The 18551-nt window shown below is 32.4% G+C and overlaps 2 protein-coding genes across 2 annotated transcripts; both read right to left on the minus strand.

Moving 5' to 3' along the window:
• Positions 1 to 250: 250 nt before the first annotated feature.
• Positions 251 to 3605, minus strand: LOC141708861 (fatty acyl-CoA reductase 2, chloroplastic-like). The gene is made up of 9 exons (XM_074512671.1): positions 2839 to 3605; positions 2633 to 2736; positions 2340 to 2539; positions 2132 to 2232; positions 1851 to 2034; positions 1602 to 1763; positions 1384 to 1465; positions 834 to 1234; positions 251 to 721 (listed from the first exon to the last, which is right to left on the minus strand). Exons 1-9 carry the CDS (start codon positions 3203 to 3205, stop codon positions 568 to 570), a joined length of 1755 nt encoding a protein of 584 aa, XP_074368772.1. The 5' UTR covers positions 3206 to 3605; the 3' UTR covers positions 251 to 567.
• An 11957-nt stretch (positions 3606 to 15562) lies between these two features.
• Positions 15563 to 17965, minus strand: LOC141708863 (wax ester synthase/diacylglycerol acyltransferase 4-like). Its single transcript, XM_074512674.1, has 5 exons — positions 17610 to 17965; positions 16876 to 17454; positions 16264 to 16611; positions 16035 to 16172; positions 15563 to 15950 (listed from the first exon to the last, which is right to left on the minus strand). Exons 1-5 carry the CDS (start codon positions 17823 to 17825, stop codon positions 15801 to 15803), a joined length of 1431 nt encoding a protein of 476 aa, XP_074368775.1. The 5' UTR covers positions 17826 to 17965; the 3' UTR covers positions 15563 to 15800.
• Between the last annotated feature and the right edge of the window lie 586 nt (positions 17966 to 18551).

Genomic DNA, 18551 nt, shown 5'->3' on the forward strand with positions numbered 1-18551 from the left:
GATTAAAAACGAGATTTCATCATGATTTTGTGAGTCAAAAAACAAGTTTTAATAACCATATTGAAGCCCAAAATGACCCCTACCCTCCCGCGTTAACTTTTTTTTGATTTTGGCTAATTTCAGTTTTTGACTATAACGAAGTGATCAAATTAAGTTATTTGATGATCATTTTGAGTCAAATTTGCAATGAGTAACCTACTTGAGTTTTTTGGACGCAGTTAGTCACTTACTTGATATTTAACCCGATTCATAAGATTTTCTTTTTTACTTGCGATAGGTAAAGACATTGTTTTTGATTTTTGAAGGTTTTACATCAAGATGAATATGTCTGTTAGCATAACGTGTTGCCACCTCTTGTGCTGGAAGAACAACAAAACTTGAAGAGCTCAATTACAATGAGTTCTTGATTATAGACTCTAGAAAGCATATTCTTAGCAGTGGAAAAAATTAATATGGTAGTAACATATAAGCTTGTCCTGGTTTATCACATTCGCGAACCATGGACAGAGAAGGGAGAAATGAGGCTTTGTCACTGTACTATTTCTGAATCATCCTGGTGTTCCTAGTTTACTTTCCCTTCAAGACGTAAGTGCGAAATCCTGGAATGTGGATGTTGCATACATATTCCTTCCAGTCTATGATCCCAACGTCGCATTCAAACAGCTTCTTCTCTTCAACAGACATCATCTTCATCAGTACTTTCACTTTAGCATTATCAAACCTGACAATTAGAAAAATGCAGTATTAAAGATTCATTCTATAATATTGAGATAGAACTTTCGTGAATTGATTAGGAAAAGTCTGTAGTTGCCTAGGTTGAAAGAGAATCTGACCTGCTAGTGAAAAACATGTAAGGTTCATAAATCTGAGCCATATGCAAAAGAAGTGTTTCTAGCTTTTCACATTTGGTCTTAATTTTTACAAAATGCTTCTCATCTGGCACTGCTTGATGATCCCTTAGGCCATTCTGTTGAATTATCTCTGATGAAATGTAAGATGAGAAATCAGACAGAGAACTTAAAAACTTCATATCTGTAATCCTAATCTGCTTTCCATCTCGATCCATCAATGGCGAAGACTTGAAGTGCTCACAACTATACTTGAAAAAATCGTGAAAACGTATTGGATTTGAGACAGACGAAGCTGCATGATACACATTCAATTCTGGCTTTGCTTCTCTACCATGCTTTGCCATAGCAACCAAAACAGTATTGACAACGATGTCCACGGGTACCTTTAAACATACACACTTATTATCAGTTGTAAACAAGTTGTGTAGGACTAACCTGAATTCATACTTAAGTATAAACTACTCATAATCTCAGACAATTATTGACTCTCTAGATACATAAACGGGAAGTTTTCCAGAACTCTTTCACTTACAATGTCAACGACTGCATTGGGATTTGCTAAAATTCCGGGGAGCTGGCCTTTCCCATAGAACAACATTAAGGGGTCAATCATTCTAGTAACAAGAAGAAAGGAAGAGGTACAAATGAGAATGTTATTGAGTCAAAATTCATATATCTGCCCTTAATTACTAGACACTATATTGAAAGGGAAGCCAAGAACTCAAGAAGTGATTAGAACTACATAAGTACCTATTTCCTTCAATCCAACCTGGGAAAGGCTCCCTATAGGAACTCTCAACAACGCTAGGACGAACGATTACTACTGGTATATTTTCTCTTTGTTTGGTGATCAACATCTCACCCATGGCCTTAGTAAATGAGTAAGTGTTTTGCCATCCATGTAGCTTTGCCCTGCATATTGTACATGTTAATTGAGATGAGTAAACTAAACCTATTATAAATAAATGGACAGAGTAATAGATATTATCAAGGGATGACCTCTGCAATCCCAAATCTTTCATCAAAGGAGTTGTTTTCACTTGAGAGGCCTCCTTTGATTGCAAAGCTATACTCAATTCAGCTTCAATGTCAACTTCATTCGTGTAGACTTGGCTCCTCAATCTCTGTCCCATTTGTATCGGTGTCTCCTGAATTATGCTTGATCTCTCCCCATTGACATACGCTGCCAAAACAAAATCATATTGCAGGTCAATCCAAAATATAGGCTCTTTTTCTTTAGCCTAATTCACACCTTGTGTATAATTTAATAGTGTACTTACCAGTGGATACATGGAGGAAGAGGCATAGATTTTTGCACTTCTTGGCGAAGCTTAAAACCCGACAAGGTCCTCTTGTGTTTGTGTTTATAGCAACATCGTACCTTTTTCACAAAGTAATCCCCAGATATGAATGAAATATAGTGCAGATAATCACAAATCACATGATATTAAGATGTATAACAATGCATAAATTTGATCAATTAGAAACCTTTCGTCGAACGTTGTGTTGGCTGATGAATTAACAATTACATTGACAACCTGCGCAATCTCAGCAGTTAAATCACTTTCAATTCCAATTTCAGATTTACAAACATCACCAGCTACAGGAATAAGCTTGTCCAGCATGAATGCTTTATAGGATTTCCCATGCGAGCACTCTAGCGACTTGAATAAATCCGAATCAATGATCTAATGACATAAATAAATATCAAATTAGACATGGCATTAAATTCGTGTCACCAAGTGCTTTACAGAAACAATGTGCAGTAAAAATGTACGTACTTCATTCTTCAATCTTTCTGCTGCGGCTTGCTGGTCTTTTGCCCTAATCAGAACATAAATCTTACCCACATCAGGCATCGTCCGTAAGAGCTTCTCGATCAACACTGGAAGATTATAGTCACACAATTCCGTTTAGTTAATAAAATCAAAAATGAAATTCTTTAGATTAGCTGTATTAGATGAACTATAACTACATTTTTACGTACCTTTGGCAAGAAATCCAGTAGCACCAGTGACAAAATAATTTTTGGCTCGAAGAAACTCTAGTACTCCTATACCCCCCGCACCATGCAACTTTTCAAGATGATCAGATGAGGCCGGAGGAGCCCTGATTGTAGTTGCCATAGAGCCACCTTCATGTAGACTGTAATCTTTATATGCAGAAACTGCAGTCGTGGTGGTAGTAGTAGTAGTTCTCGTCGTCTTCGGTATGTTTTTATTTCGATAAGCCAGTGGTGATTTGAGCAAAGGAGCTAGATTTGAAGCAAAATGTCTAGTGCAATGATATCTGTGGAAGCTTGAGGTGCCATTGCTATTGGGACCAAGGACCAGTGCACTCTGCAATGCAGTCATTACTTCAGGATTAAAGTTTAAGGTTTAGGTTTGAAGTTGAGTTTATTATCAAGGTCCGGAGTTGAGGGATTTATTTATACAATATTTCAGAAGTGAATTTATGTCAAGGAGGATTTGTGCTGCAAAGTGATCTGTTGTGCAACGAGTTTGTTCTATTGGAAGTACAAGCTGGAACTATATTTTAATCCGATTCCAGGGTCGCAGGGAATAGAATTGTGCCAGTTTATTTAAACAAAACACGTATTTTACAATTCTTCGTGGTCTTCAATTCACAAACCGCCGATCTGTTTTATCCCTCCAATTCACTCCGAGACATATAAACTTTGATGACGGGGAGAAGAGCGAAAACATTTGAGATCGAAACACGGCGGATACCGTGAATTGTTCGGTTAAGATGGGTAGATAAAGAATACACACATGTAATGTATGGATCTAAAATTATAAGATTTTGCATCAATAGTTGTCATCATTATCATTGGATCCCGACAGAGATGCACAAAAAGTTCGGTCCCAAAATTCTGGCCGACCCGATCTGATCAAAATCCGGTCAAATCCGGCCCGGTCAAAGCCCAGCCTGGTTCCGGCCCGGGCATAGGACCTTGACGGGACCTATATTTTATAAAATTTGTATAATGTATTTATTTAATGCATTTACACAATATAAACTAAAAAAATATATTTTAAATTTTTTATAATTATATGTTTATATAATTTAAATATCATATATGTATTTAGTTTCGGACTCGAATATCCCGGATTCGAATACGAATAATATCCCTTTTATTTCGGATACGGATAATATCCGCTTTTTCTCAAACACGAATGCGAATTTTTCGGACAACAAATATCATATTTTTTGAATTTTTTTGACAACCGTACTCTTGATTACCGAGAAAATTTCTCCACGGAACAAGGACAAAAATTTAGGGATGCTTAAACTAACGGGCTAACCTAGGCCGAAGCCCATTCCCGTCAACCTAGGCTTGTGTATGCTTACATACACATGTTTTAAAAAATGCACTATTTTATATGGATGCATATAATTTTTAATAATAAAAAGAACTTTTTAAACAAGAAAAAATATATAACCTATAAAAAATAAAATATTCAAATCTAAATAATAATAGTAGAATAAACTATAATTAACAACTGTAATGAAATGATAAAAGAGAAAATCACTTAGGTATATTAAAGTTTTCAGGATAAAATTAAGGTTCATTCACATATATAACAAGACTCAACAAAGAATCTGCACCTCAATTCATTAATAAAATTTATGTATCTTGTATGTACACATCAGAGAGAGAGTTTCTGAATTAAGACGTGACAAGAGTTTCACTTTTTTTGACTCCCTGGCCCGAGTGTAGGTTTGGTATAAGTTCACAATTTCTGAATTTTTCCACTTTTTTTTACTAGAGTCCTAGGTGTAGGTTGGGTTTAAGTTCATGATTCCTAAATTTTTCTACATTTTTTGACTAGCACTGTAGGTTATGTATAAGTTCACGATTCCTGAATTTTCATTTAAATCTCTCAAATATTTTAAGAGCATTCACAATTTACTAGTCAACTAAAATTAAAACAATATTTTTATACATAAATAATTTTTTCTCTTTTTTTTCATGAATTACACTAAAAAAATAGAATAAATCATAGTGTACATTAAAAATTAAAATAGCTCACCTGTTTTCTTAAGTAGCCTGTTGCACCCGAAACGAGTTTCTAAATATGTACTTCACTGCTAAATTTACTACTACCTCCGTCCGTCCGTTTGATTCTATACGTTTACTATTTGCACGTATTTCGAGAATTTTATAAAATATAGTTTGATAATGTTTTTTTATCAATTATTTTTTTTGAATAAAAGTTTAAACATGAAATTTTTATTCAGAAAAAAAATATATTGTGGAGTTATGTTTTAAATGAGCATTGAAAAGCGTCCCGAAAAGTAACGTAGAAATTCAATGGGAGAGAGGGAGTAAATTATAAGAGCAAAAATGATTAATCACACGCGCTTTCTAGAATCAGAAAAGTACTGCCATCCAATCGCTGGCAGCATATTTGCTGAAGAGCAGGGTAGGAGTTTTAAAATTGGGTCAAAAAGTAGTTTCAAAATGACGTTTAATTATTAAACATCATATTTTAATTGAAAAAATTGATGTAAATGTTTGGGTATCAAAACATAACACCTGATATTGTAGAACGATTTTGAGATTTTAATTACCTAGCATTCCTCTATGCTGAATTACATTGTATCAGAATGTGATTTAAATTTTAAATAATCCCTGCTTAAAATGTGGCTTAAATTTTAAACAATCCCTTCTAATTAATTAAGATTAGCGGGCTTTGAAGTTAGGATGTTAAGTTATATAAATCACGCATTTATCAGAATGTATAATACAGCTTACTGATAGAATTAATCTAATGATTGACTTCAATAAATTAATATAAAATTAAAAAAAAATTAAGAATAAATACACAAATTCAGCGTGTAACAAAAAATATGTATCAAAATTTACAAAAAATTTAAAGGGCAATTACGTAAATTTAGTATATACCAAAAAACACACAACTTATCAAACTTTTCAATATGATAAATATGCGCTAAAGGTTATACATTTTCATTTATAATAGTTTAATATATATAGATTACAAAATTTTGTTAGGAATAAATCATATCAATCATATTTTCATATAATATTATAATTTATCTCTGACAATCTCTTAATATCTTTTCACATTTTTATATAATAATAATATATTAATATATATGTTAACACTCCCCTCAAACTCAACGATACTGAAATCAAGAGTTTGTCGAAAAAATTGTCCGCTTCAATCAGTTCCCGGAATCAATTTTATAGTTCTGAATCATTCGCTTTAATCAGACATTTGGATCATTTTTCTCAATCTAAGTCGTACGCTTTAATCAATCACTTAAATCTATTCTCCATCCTCGTATTTGTCCTCTTGTTCTTGTCATTATCTCGGTTATTGATATCACCCCTGTTACGATTTTTGTTAAAGCGGAATCAGCCGCTCTAGTTAAGATTTTTGTTAAAATGAAATCACTCGCTCATGTCAATTTTTGTTAAACTGAAATCATGTGCTTCGTTTCAAGTTCTCAAAAGCATTTTTTTTCTTTTATAGTACGAACATTCTTTATGTTATTCTAGCACCTAACTCTGGCAAGTTTGACTTTTTTTGTACCCGCAATTATTTAAGGGAATAACCAAAATTCGTAAATAATGATAAATATGCTAGAAAACAAATCATATTAATAATATACCAAACCAAACCAAACATATCATGTATTCCTACTTATTGTAGGGTCTGGAGAGTGTAAGACGTACGCAGCCTTCCCCTCATTCAAAAGAATGACGAGGCTATTTCCCAAAAGACCTCAGGCTTGTATGTGCATTTGAAAAAATATTATAAGTGTAGCAATTTTAAATACACAAAAATTTGATAGCATAAAGTAAATATCTATTAAAACAAACCTTAACCCGTGATTTTATACACATAGGACTTATCGAAATTCAATGCACCTTGAACGCGAAATTAGAGAACATAGTGATTTTGGTTATTGCAGTGGCGGTTGAAAGCAATTATAAGCGATTGACAGATCTTATGTTCTTGGAAATCCAAAAAATATAGATGTTAGGTATCCCCTGCATCTTGAAAATCTTCCATATCTTGATCTTTGAAAATGATCATTGTCCTTATTCTTTGCACGATTAGGGGACCGATGTATTCACATCATACTTACCTTTGTCCTAAAATCTACATACTAACTTTCCATCCTAGTCCAAATAAGATGTCCATATGTCAGCCAGCAAATTCTTCATCGATGTCGTGCTTTTGGCTTTCTATTCAACCATTCCATTACAATAAAAAATGAACTCTGATCTTTGTTGCAAATTATAACTGCCAACTTTAATTCAATCATCACCAAGTTGCAGTGGTGACTGGGTGTTATCTTTTTTGTTATTCCCAAATAATAAGGAAGATATAATAAATATACTTGATTTAAAAAATAAGGATGAAGAAATAGGGATGGGCGTCGAGTCACTTCGGGGCCGGGTAGTACTATTCCCGCCCCCGACTCGTGACTTCAAACCGAATCCCCGTTCCTGGCCCATTCCCCGTCGGGTATTATATATTATTCCCCATCCCCAACCCAAATGGGGAACAGGGATCTCTGCGGGTAACCAGAGATATTTTATTTAAATCAAAATTTCTATTAAATAATTATTTTATGCAATATATATAGAAATAAAGTAGCAAAAATAAAATATGAAACTGCAAATTCTAATAATTTCGTCTTTTGATACGTGGAATATTTATGTAAAATCAAAGTATGTTTGCAGTACTTCACTCTGACCTTATACTTTAAAAAATATAGTATCTAAAAGAATCTCTAACAACATAGAAAATGCAAATTATTCGTAGCACTTACATATTTCTTGAAGATAAATAAGAATATATAACTATATTGTAGAGCGAGAAAAACTCGGCTTGGGGATGGAGATCGGGCCGGATAAACATAAAAAACCGTCTCTGACCTGTTTTCCGATTTTTTCTGAAATCGTCCCCATTTTCAGGCCCGTACCCGCAAAAATCCCTGAATCCCCGCCAATTTCAATACGGGGATCGGTGCGGGATCGGTCAGACCGGAATCACTGCCCATCCCTGCGAAGAAAGCAATTATGTTTGCAATGGATAAATCATATCAATAATATCTTCATATAATATTGTAATTTCTCTCTCACAATTTCTTTACATATTCTCACGTTTTCCTATAATAATACTATATTACTATATCTTAACACGTATTTGACATAATAATATAGATAATATACATAGACATGTTGCAACAATGCGTTCATGTTTCGGTTTCACTATCATCTAAAAATTTGAATGTCATCGTACATTTCTTTCGTAAAAGAAAATGTTGCAAACTTCGTTTCGAAATTGTCCACAATTTATGTAGAGTATTGTTAAATGTCTTAAATTTGTTTTCAAAATATTTTATGAATAACATAATATGATATTTGTCACATTTTAATAATTTTAATATATGAGCGCATATATATATAAACACGAGTTCCATCTTATCGTGTGAAAAGTTATAAAATATGCACCCGACACATCAAATATTTGTGAACAGTTTTCGGAATCGTTTTTATGACTTTAATAGTTTTTCAATTCATGTGTTCTATGATAACGGGTCACACATTTATCATAAAAATAGTGAATCACATTATAAATGCTAGCTGACTAATTATAACAGGTCATCTTATACATTTTGAAATTTTACGCAACTGAATTGAATTCTGCTACATTAGATATAGATCTCTATAGGCTACTAATGACAATGGAGGTGATGCAAAAGATGTCCTAAAACCAATGACCAATCACATGTTCTAGAGTCAGGAAAGTACAACTAAGCTCTACATTTACATTCATTGCTGCTGCACCTGTACTTGTTTCTATTCTTCTTCTTCCTTGACAAATTATAAACCTGTAAAAGTTACAGCTTTGACTATTTACATGTACATTGAGACAAGACAACCAACACAGAGAACACATTTTCAAAGAATTAGTCACAACAATTATTTAAGAAATAAGTTCCACATGAATATACATGAAGCTGAACCCTAACCACCTGCCTTCGTTGTTTTGTACACATGCATGTTGGCAACAACTACTCCGACCCAATTGCATATAGTTTTTTTTCAATGTCGGACATGCAGTTCCGTAATTTATTTTTTAAAATTTCTTTTTTTTAAAAAAAACTTTAGACAATAAGTTTTTATTTAAAATTTATGGAACTATATTTTAATAAATTTTAAAATGCACGTCGAACTCCGTTCTATATAGGGGACAATGGAAGTACATAATATCTGTAACTTGGTCCAGATTTGAGATGCTCCACATCCTCAACATATACTACAGGGAGATAATCACCGGCAACGGCAACGGCAACCTACAAGTATACCTGGCAACCTACCTGTATACCTCCCCACCTCCGGGTATACCTTGTCGCTGAAACTTCGTTCAATATGTAGAATAATACACCCTGTGAATTTATACCAAAGATTCATGAATACATTTAGCGGAATGTTATCGCTGCAATAATGGCTTGCCCTGACCACCCTCCTATACTATAACTCAAAATTTATGTGATAAGGTATACTTCAACAATCGTGTGCACTCATTAGCACAATAACTTACTAACTTAACTGTAATTGGGGTTAAATATCAAGTAAGAGACTGATTGTGTCCAAAAAACTCAAGTAGATCACTCGTTGCAAATTTAACTCAAAGTGATAATCAAATAACTTAATTTGATCATTTCATTAAAGTTAAAAATTAAAATTAGTCAGAATTGAAAAATATTAACACAGGAGGTAGGGCTCGTTCCGGGCTTTAATATGATTAATAAAACTTGTTATTTGACTCGCAGAATCATGATAAAATCTCATTTTTAATTTTCAAAATCTCAAAAAAACTAAAGTAGGTCATTTTTAATTTTCAAAATCTCAAAAAAACTAAAGTAGGGAGAATGAAATCCAGAACCAAATAGAAAGTTTTAGTAAACATATTGAAATCCAAAAAGAGTTATACCCCATTTTTCAATTTTGCGTAATTTAAATTTTCAATTTTAGCAGAGTGGTCAAATTAAGTTAATTGATGAGCACTTTGAGTCAAATTTGTAATGAATAACTTTCTTGAGTTTTTTTGACGCACTCAATCAGCTACTTGATATTTAATCCGCTTCAAATGTATTGTCATATCATGCTGTCGCTCGTTGTACTTGATTTGTTGTTAATGAATCCATTGTATTTTTACCATGTTACATTACGAAAGCATCGCATGTCAATTAATAGGAACAAGCTTTCACAGTTCACACACATTGCATTAAAACCGAGTCGCTAGTAGTTACGAGTTACCCATTCAATTCTCTGGAATCGCTGTTAATATTTGTTAGGTGAGATTGCTTTTATTTTCTCATCCAAGCCATTGCAACTACCACTATTATTTTTACAGTTGATGCCAGGTTTCTGTGATGCATAAGTTACTCGTTGTGTCCCAATTTATGTCCTAATTTCTGTCATATTTGACTTTTTATGATCAAATTGACTAATTTTAACCGTCAATTAAATATTAATCTTTTATTATTTTGAAAAACTGAAGAATGCATATTAAAGTAAATTACATGTACTTTCTAATTATATAATTTTTATAATTATTTTCGACTATTTACTACTCCCTCCGTCCCTCCCAATTGTTATCGTTTATAATGGAGTGTCCGACACGCATTTTAAGATGAATAGAAAATATAGTTCCATAACTTTTTTTAAAAATTTTCTTTTTTTAATTAAAAGTTTAAACATTCTATTTTTATTCAGAAAAAGAAAATTTTAATAAAAAGTTATAGAATTATACTTTGTATTCAACTTAAAATGTGTGTTAGACACTCTATCAGAAACGATAACAATTGGGTGAGACTGAGAGATTATATGAAATTTTTGGTCAAAATTGGATCAATTTGACCACAAAAAGTCAAACAGGACAAATAAATCGGGACGGAGGGAGTATAACCAAAATTTGAAAGTTGAATTTCAAACTAATATTAGTTTTAAATATTATTTGATCAATTGTGCATATGGTGTTTTGTCCGTATAAAACATACTATTAATTGTTGTACTACCGAGTTAAAATCGCGAGAGAAAAGAAAAGAATAGATATTTTTTATATAATTTTAAACTTTTACTGCACACCCTTTAACTTCACCATCTTTTAATGTTTAATAAAGATAATTTGATTTTAATTTTAACAAAAGGGTGACGTATATAAATTGAGGGCATGCACATATAGCTCACGATAACATATTGCTGACTTGCCCTTGAACGAGAGCATTTTGAGCCTTGAGAATAATTGCGCAGATCTTTAATTTGTCCCGAACAGCACAAATCTTTCATAAGTATCTGGCAGACACTAGCTACTGGAATACATTGGCTCTGTTCATATTAAGTCTTGGCATAAATTACTTGCATTGAAGGTTCTGACCTACCACCTATGAAGACAGCTAAACGATCGATTGCAGGAGAAAGTCTTCGTGCTGGCTGCTATATCTTAATTTTTCAACGAGATATAGACACTGTCACCGATTATTAGGGTTTAGCTGGTCGTAATTCGGGCTGAGCTCAACAACCATAAATAGTTGATATTAAAGTGGTATGATTCAGTTGTACATTATACCTATGATTTTACGATTCCATTGGTGCTTAATTTTGTGATAATGTAATCTATTATTATTCCTATGTTTTTCTATTTGATAATTATTTGTATACATGCTTATTTGTTATCAAATTTTGTGGATATTATAAATTGATTTACCCATTCATTACTCGATGCTTACATTCAGTATTTATCGATTTCCAAATATGTTTTTTTGCTGAATTTGTTATTAGTTTATAAAACTAGCTTTATTACCCGTGCAAGGCACGGGCTAGTTTTGTTTATAAAAAAAATGCTATTTTTATGTATTTTTACGATATTTGCATGTTGTTTAATACAATATTGTGTGATTCATGTTAGAAGGACTACGGTAACGACGAACATCCTTAAATTTATATTGTGTCGCGAATGTAAAGTTTAGAGTGCACTCTTACCATTAAAAATAATGGTTTTCTATCAAGTCTCAATGATTTTTTCAACTGCAGATACCAAAAATATTATAATGTTTAGGTGTCATGTTTATCAAAATATGGGGGTAAAATAGTAAATTTTTTTGCACGGTCGAACTCGAACTTCAAATTACTCGGCTCATAAGGTTCACGAGTCTTATCGAGCCGATATTATTTTTTAATAGAAATATATTTTTATCTAAATATTTAATATTTTATTAATAATTTATATATTTATTAGAGTCGAATTCGAGCACAACCTATCATATTTCGAGTTTTTGTCAATATTTGGTGAAATTGATTCAAGTTTTCGAGCCGAACTTGAGGCTACCAGACTATTTACGACTCGAGTTTCATGCTTGATTTAAGATTCGGGTGAAACCGAGCTCGTGCTCGAACACATACATTTTTAATCGAATTCACGTCTGAAAGTTTTCGACTCAGCTCGGCTTGATTATACCCTTAGTTGTTGTAAAGTTGGTGTTTCGAAGTGAGTTAATTACCCAAGTCTCAATATTTATTAAACTATTATTAAATTGTAACATATTATCAATAAGTTAATATGGTAACATAATATCAACAAGTTATTTATTTAATATTTGTAATGTTTTTATAAATAAAAAAATAATTAAAATCACGTGGTTGTACACGAGTATAAAGTTAGTATATTGTAGTGAGCTAATTACTCAAGTCTTAAAATAATCTTATTATATATCAATATTAGATTATATAGGTTCAGCCATCCAATATAAAGAAATAAATATATAACTCGGTACTTGATGTTATTAAAATATAATCAAATGAGCCTCTAGCTCAATCGATTGAAGTCAAATGTTTGGATATAGGTGTCACAGTTTCAAATCTACAAGTCAATAATATTTTTCCATATTTATTCAAATAAGGGCGCAAAATATTAATTTCGAATTATGTGTTTTTCCTAAAAAATTTGACCCTATCGAACTTTTTACGACCTGAATTTCGAGTTTAAAATTTAAAGTTCGGTTGAACTCGAGTTCATGCTCGAACCCGAACATTTTTAATCAAGTACGAGCATGACAGTTTTCGACTCAACTCGGATTGATTATACACCCTTAGTTGTTACACGAGTATAAAGTTAGTATCTCGATGTGAGTTAATTATCCGATTTTTGATAATTAATAAATTATTATTATATGGTAAGATATTATCAACAAGTTAATATGATAATATATTATCAACAAGAAGTAATTTAGTGAATGTTTAAATTTTAAAAAAAATTATAATGTCGTTGTTGTACATTAATGTAAAGTTATTATATTGTAATCAACTAATTAACCAAGTCTTAGAATAATTTTATTCTATATAAATATTGAATTATATAGGTTTAGTCACCCAAAATAAAGAAAGAAGTATGTAACTCAATACTTGATTTTATCAAAATTTAACCAAATAAGCTTGCTCAATTGGTTGAAGTCATATGTTTATTATAAGTGTAACGTTAACATATTGAAATGAGTTATTTAATCAAGTCTCAAATCATTATGTTTTATATAAATATTAAAATAAATATAAAATTTAATATAAGACAAGACACCTCGTGTAAATAAATAAGTTCTAACTCAATACTTAATGTTATAAAAGTTTAACAAAAAGTGTCTCTAGCTCAAGTTGTTGTTGATGTGTTTAATTTGCAAATAATTGGTCATTTGATTATATTTTGATAACATCAATTATTGAGTTACATACTTCTTTATTTATTTTGGGTGACTAAACCTATATAATTCAATATTTATACATGATAAAATTATTATAAGACTTGGGTAATTAGCTGATTACAATATAATAACTTTATACTCATGTGCCACAATGGGATTATCATTATTTTTTTAATTTATAAATCAAATAAATAATTTCTTGTTGATAATATATTATCATATTAACTTGTTAATAATATCTTATCGTATAATAAGAATTTAATAATTATTGAGACTCCGGTAATTAACTCGCTTCGAGATACTAACTTTATACTCGTGTAACAACTAAGGATATAATCAATCCGAGTCGAGTCGAGAACTGTTAGGCTCGAACTTGATCAAAAATGTTCGGGTTCAAGCACGAACTCAATTTCAACCGAACCTTAAATTTCAAACTCGAATCTCGGGTCATAAAAAATTCAATAGACTCAATTTTTTTAGGAGAAACATATAATTCAAAATTACTATTTTGTGCTCGTACTTGAATAAATATGAAAAAATAGTGTTGGCCTGTAGAATTGAACACGTGACACATATGTCCAAACACGTGCCTTCAATCAATTGAGCTAGAGATTAATATTGATATAGAATAAAATTATTCTAAGACTTGCGTAATTAGCTCACTACAATATACAAACTTCATACTCATGTACAAGAACAAGATTATAATTTTTTTTATTTATAAAAAAATTACAACCATTAAATAAATAACTTGTTGATATTATGTTATCATATTAACTTGTTGATAATATATTACCATATAATAATACTTTATTATTATATATTACCATATTTATAAAAAAATTACAACCATTAAATAAATAACTTGTTAATATTATGTTATCATATTAACTTGTTGATAATATATTACCATATAATAATAATTTATTAATTATCGAGACTTGTGTAATTAACTCACTTTAAAATACAAACTTTATAGTTGTGTACAACAATTAAGGCTATGATCAAGTCGATCCGAGTCGAAAACTTTGAGGCTCGAACTCGATTAAAAATATTCGGGCTCGAGCACGAGCTCGGTTTCAACCGAATCATAAATCAAGCTTTAAACTCGGATCGTAAATAGTCCGGTCGCCTCAAGTTCGGCTCGAAATCTTAAATAAATTTCACCAAATATTGACAAAAACTTGAAATATGATAGGTTATGCTCGAAATCGCGTATATTAAATATATAAAATATAAATGAAATATTAAATATTTACATACAAATATATTTATATTAAAAAAGTATATAAGACTCGTGAGCCTTTTGAGCCGAATAATTTGAAGTTCGAGTTCAACCGTGTAAAAAAATTTCCTATTTTGCCCCCATATCTTAATAAATATTATACATGAACATTATAGTATTTTTGGTATCTCCAATTGAAAAAATTATTGAAACCTGATAGAAAACCATTATTTTCAATGGTAATAGTGCATTTTAAACTTTGTATTCGTGGCATAATATAAATTTAAAGATATTCATCGTTAAATTAACCCTTATAACATGAAACACACAATATTGTATGAAATAGTGCAAATATCTTAAAAATATATTAAAAATAACAATATCTTTAATAAATAAAATTACCTCGTGCCTTGCACGAGTAATAATGCTGGTTATATTATCAAAGAGAATCTACCATTCAGAATGTTGAGCACAAAGGGGGTTAGAAAATAAAACAAAGCCAAAATTTAAAATGCCCAATTAGACCGACCTTAGAAAAAGCCGCCTAAATAAAAGCACTATAAAAAATATGGCATTTATCGATCACGAAACTGATTGTATTATTCAACCAAAAAAAGCGTCATCGTGGGGGTTTTCGAAGTCAAAAAAAATGTTAAACGTGATCCCATACAATTCCGATGTCTAATTAATATCGGCTAAAATTCAATATATCTATTGATAAATTTGTATTAGTGATACTTGGACATCTTCAATAGCATTACTATATATAGAAGGTCATGAAGTGTTAATAGATAAGCCGAGGGGTGCTACAAGTTGCAACATTTTTATAGCATTAATACAGAAGGCCATGATTCGGACGTTCCTCTGTCTCCCAATTAACTAGATAGGCCCCGGAATAATAACTTTCAGATATTAAACAAAAGTAGCCAGTCCCAGATTAAAACTACACATTAACATTTTGGAAACCAAACATGAACAGAAACTCAACAACGACAAGGAATGGCAGCTTCAAATATGTTGTCATATGCTTTCTGAATGAATTTCTTCAACTTGTTCGGATCAATTAGCCCTTCTTCTGCTCCGATAGTTGCCGTTAACGTTCCCACGTAACTTATCAGACCCACCGTTAAACTCTGCACATATAACAAATTATCGAAAAATTTGAAAATTTCATATTCAACAGTTTATATGATAGTGATAGTGAGCTTAGTATCAACCTGTGGAACGCCGGAAGCTGTGAAATAAAGACCGCTGATAGGATGGTTAGCCAATGTCATTTTCTCTACCGGTCCAATCAAATTGCTCATGGTCATGCTCGTGTTCTTCATCGTGTTATAAACCAACTTCGAAGTAGCCTGTAACAGAGTTAAAATGTATGTATGTTAAGATACGAGATATGATCCTGGTGTCCTCAGTCAATTGAATCAATCTACTTATATAGCATACCTCGGGGCCGACAAGTTTGTGTGAAACAGCTATTAATTGAGCAGTAAGGAAAGCAGCGTAGTTAGTCTTGAGTCGCTTGATAGTTCGGTGTGTTCGAAACACGAAATCAAGGGCATTGTGTGCTTCGTTCAGTTTGGGCATAGGCATATGCAGAAATGCAAATTGGTTACCCCATGGCATGGTAGACTTAGGTTTAAGCATCTCACTCACGGACTTGTAGCCGTGAAGGTCTCTCGTGTTAAGCATGGACAATAATGTCGAATTTGCACTGCTTGATTTGCTGTCTTCTTCGTCCATGTACATCCGAACTCCCAGTAGTATTGCACCGGTCATCACATCATTGATTGTCTAGATATCCAAAATTATAAACACAAAATCAGTTTAGTCGAACTCTTCAGTTTACCTTCGAGTACCCGTGTCGGACACTCGACACTTCAGGACACTCGGATTTGGACACTTATTTTAGACTAAAAACATGTATATTTTTCAAAATATTTCTGACTCCCATACTTAAATAAGTATCCATGTCGGATACTTCTAGCCGAGTCCGGGTAACATAGGTTTACACTGCAATGTTACGGATAATTACTTGAAAATATGCAATAAATTTACCACTTTGAGATTTGTGCTGATTTTCTTGATATGATCAATGCTAAACGCCATGGTAGCTATGGCCACAGCACGAAACTCTACTCCGTCGGAGGAAGACCTAATTGGAGTAAAATCATCTTCCATAATGCTGCTCATTAACATAGCCCGTCCGAAATCCAAAAGACTCGTCATGACAGTGAATGAAAACTGAGCAGCAGCTCTGAACAACGAAATGTTAGTCGTCTTAGGCCTCGTGCTGGATTGTCGCGAAGGAAGTGTTAACGGAAGGGAAGGATCGTCAGCTCTTTGTAAGCAAGAAAGAAGAGCTCCCACAAGCGAATAGCCATCACCTAGTGAATGATGCAGCTTAAATATAACACTCCCAGCTGCATTTTTTGTCGGATATTTGAATTTGTGAATCTGCCATAAGGGCTTGTTTTGTGGAAGCTGTTCAAGCCCTAATTTCGATATGTACTTATGAAGAAACTCTTCGTATTCTTCGGGTGACAATCCTTCGGGAAATTCAGGGTCGAAGTAATGATCATTCACATTAACTTCAACCGGCTTCCATTTCTTTACACCGTTCTTTTTATCATCAATCTAAGTTACAAAATTTGTGTTAGCTGAGCCAAAATTTAAGAAACTTCGATAAATTTCAAATTTAGTGTACAATTTTTTTATTGTTATCGATTTTGCAATTACTAACGCAAGTGCACGTATCGAATAAGTAGCATAACGACCAATGTGTTACATACCATGATAGACGAGAAACGAGGGTTGATGGGTAAGAAATCGCGTTGAATGAGATAGACGGCGGGTAAGTCATCGACGGGGACCGCGAATTCGAGAATGGCGTAGAGAGGGAGAGACAAGACGGAGCTGTTGAGGTATTGTCCTAGGGGACTTACTGGTGTTGCTGCTTCTTCTTCTTCTTCATCATTGTCAACCTTTGTCTTCACCTTCAACACCATTTCTGCAACAAAATTCTTGCTGTTGGATTATTTGTTTTTAATTTTCTGTCGAGATCTCGCTACTTATATATAAATATTACGTGTATAGGTTACAATTATTCATATTTGCTATTGCTGGCCAGCATTAACTTGCATGTACTGATGTACAGCATCGTAGGTATACAAGGAGTAATGTCACGGGGTAAATATTATATACAAGAGGTGTAAACAGTCAAGAATTCAGACAAATTCGGAAGGAAGTGGTGACACAACATCTCCTCCTTGTCAACACTGCGGGACATGACCTCTGACATGACCTGACTTGATCCGTCTCATCCGGATATATACGTGCACTGTTTGCACGTGTTTTGAGACTTCTATAAAATATAGTTTTATAATATTTTTTTCAATTTTTTTTGAATAAAAATTTAAACATAAAACTTTAATTCAAAAAAATAATAATTTAAAAATATATTATGAAACTATATTTTAAACGAGTATTGAAAAACGTGTCAAAAAGTGATTTATAAAATCTAATGGGACAGAGGGAGTAATTGATTTAACCTCAACCACGAGAGTTCAATTAACTCCAATGTTTCAAGGGATACAAAAACTCAATCAGAGCAACAACACTAGGTTGACACTCTTATTATCATTCTATTGCATTGGGGTGTCAAGTAGGGCTGTCAAAAAAAATTCTAAAAATTTGTATCCGTTCAGAATATTCGCTATTAATTTCTGTGATAT

This window comes from Apium graveolens, chromosome 2 (genome assembly GCF_009905375.1).
Source record: "Apium graveolens cultivar Ventura chromosome 2, ASM990537v1, whole genome shotgun sequence".
NCBI classification, from domain to species: Eukaryota; Viridiplantae; Streptophyta; class Magnoliopsida; order Apiales; family Apiaceae; genus Apium; species Apium graveolens.

Bases quoted from the DNA above. Each gene is read 5' to 3' on its own strand.
- LOC141708861 (XM_074512671.1), bottom strand. From the start codon at position 3,205: ATGACTGCATTGCAGAGTGCACTGGTCCTTGGTCCCAATAGCAATGGC. The intron at 2,737-2,838 runs GTACGTAAAAAT...ATAATCTTCCAG, and splicing joins TACTGGATTTCTTGCCAAAG to TGTTGATCGAGAAGCTCTTA. The intron at 2,540-2,632 runs GTACGTACATTT...TTATGTCATTAG, and splicing joins CAGAAAGATTGAAGAATGAA to ATCATTGATTCGGATTTATT.
- LOC141708863 (XM_074512674.1), bottom strand. From the start codon at position 17,825: ATGGTGTTGAAGGTGAAGACAAAGGTTGACAATGATGAAGAAGAAGAA. The intron at 17,455-17,609 runs GTATGTAACACA...TTTGTAACTTAG, and splicing joins CTCGTTTCTCGTCTATCATG to ATTGATGATAAAAAGAACGG. The intron at 15,951-16,034 runs GTTGATACTAAG...TTATATGTGCAG, and splicing joins CAGCTTCCGGCGTTCCACAG to AGTTTAACGGTGGGTCTGAT.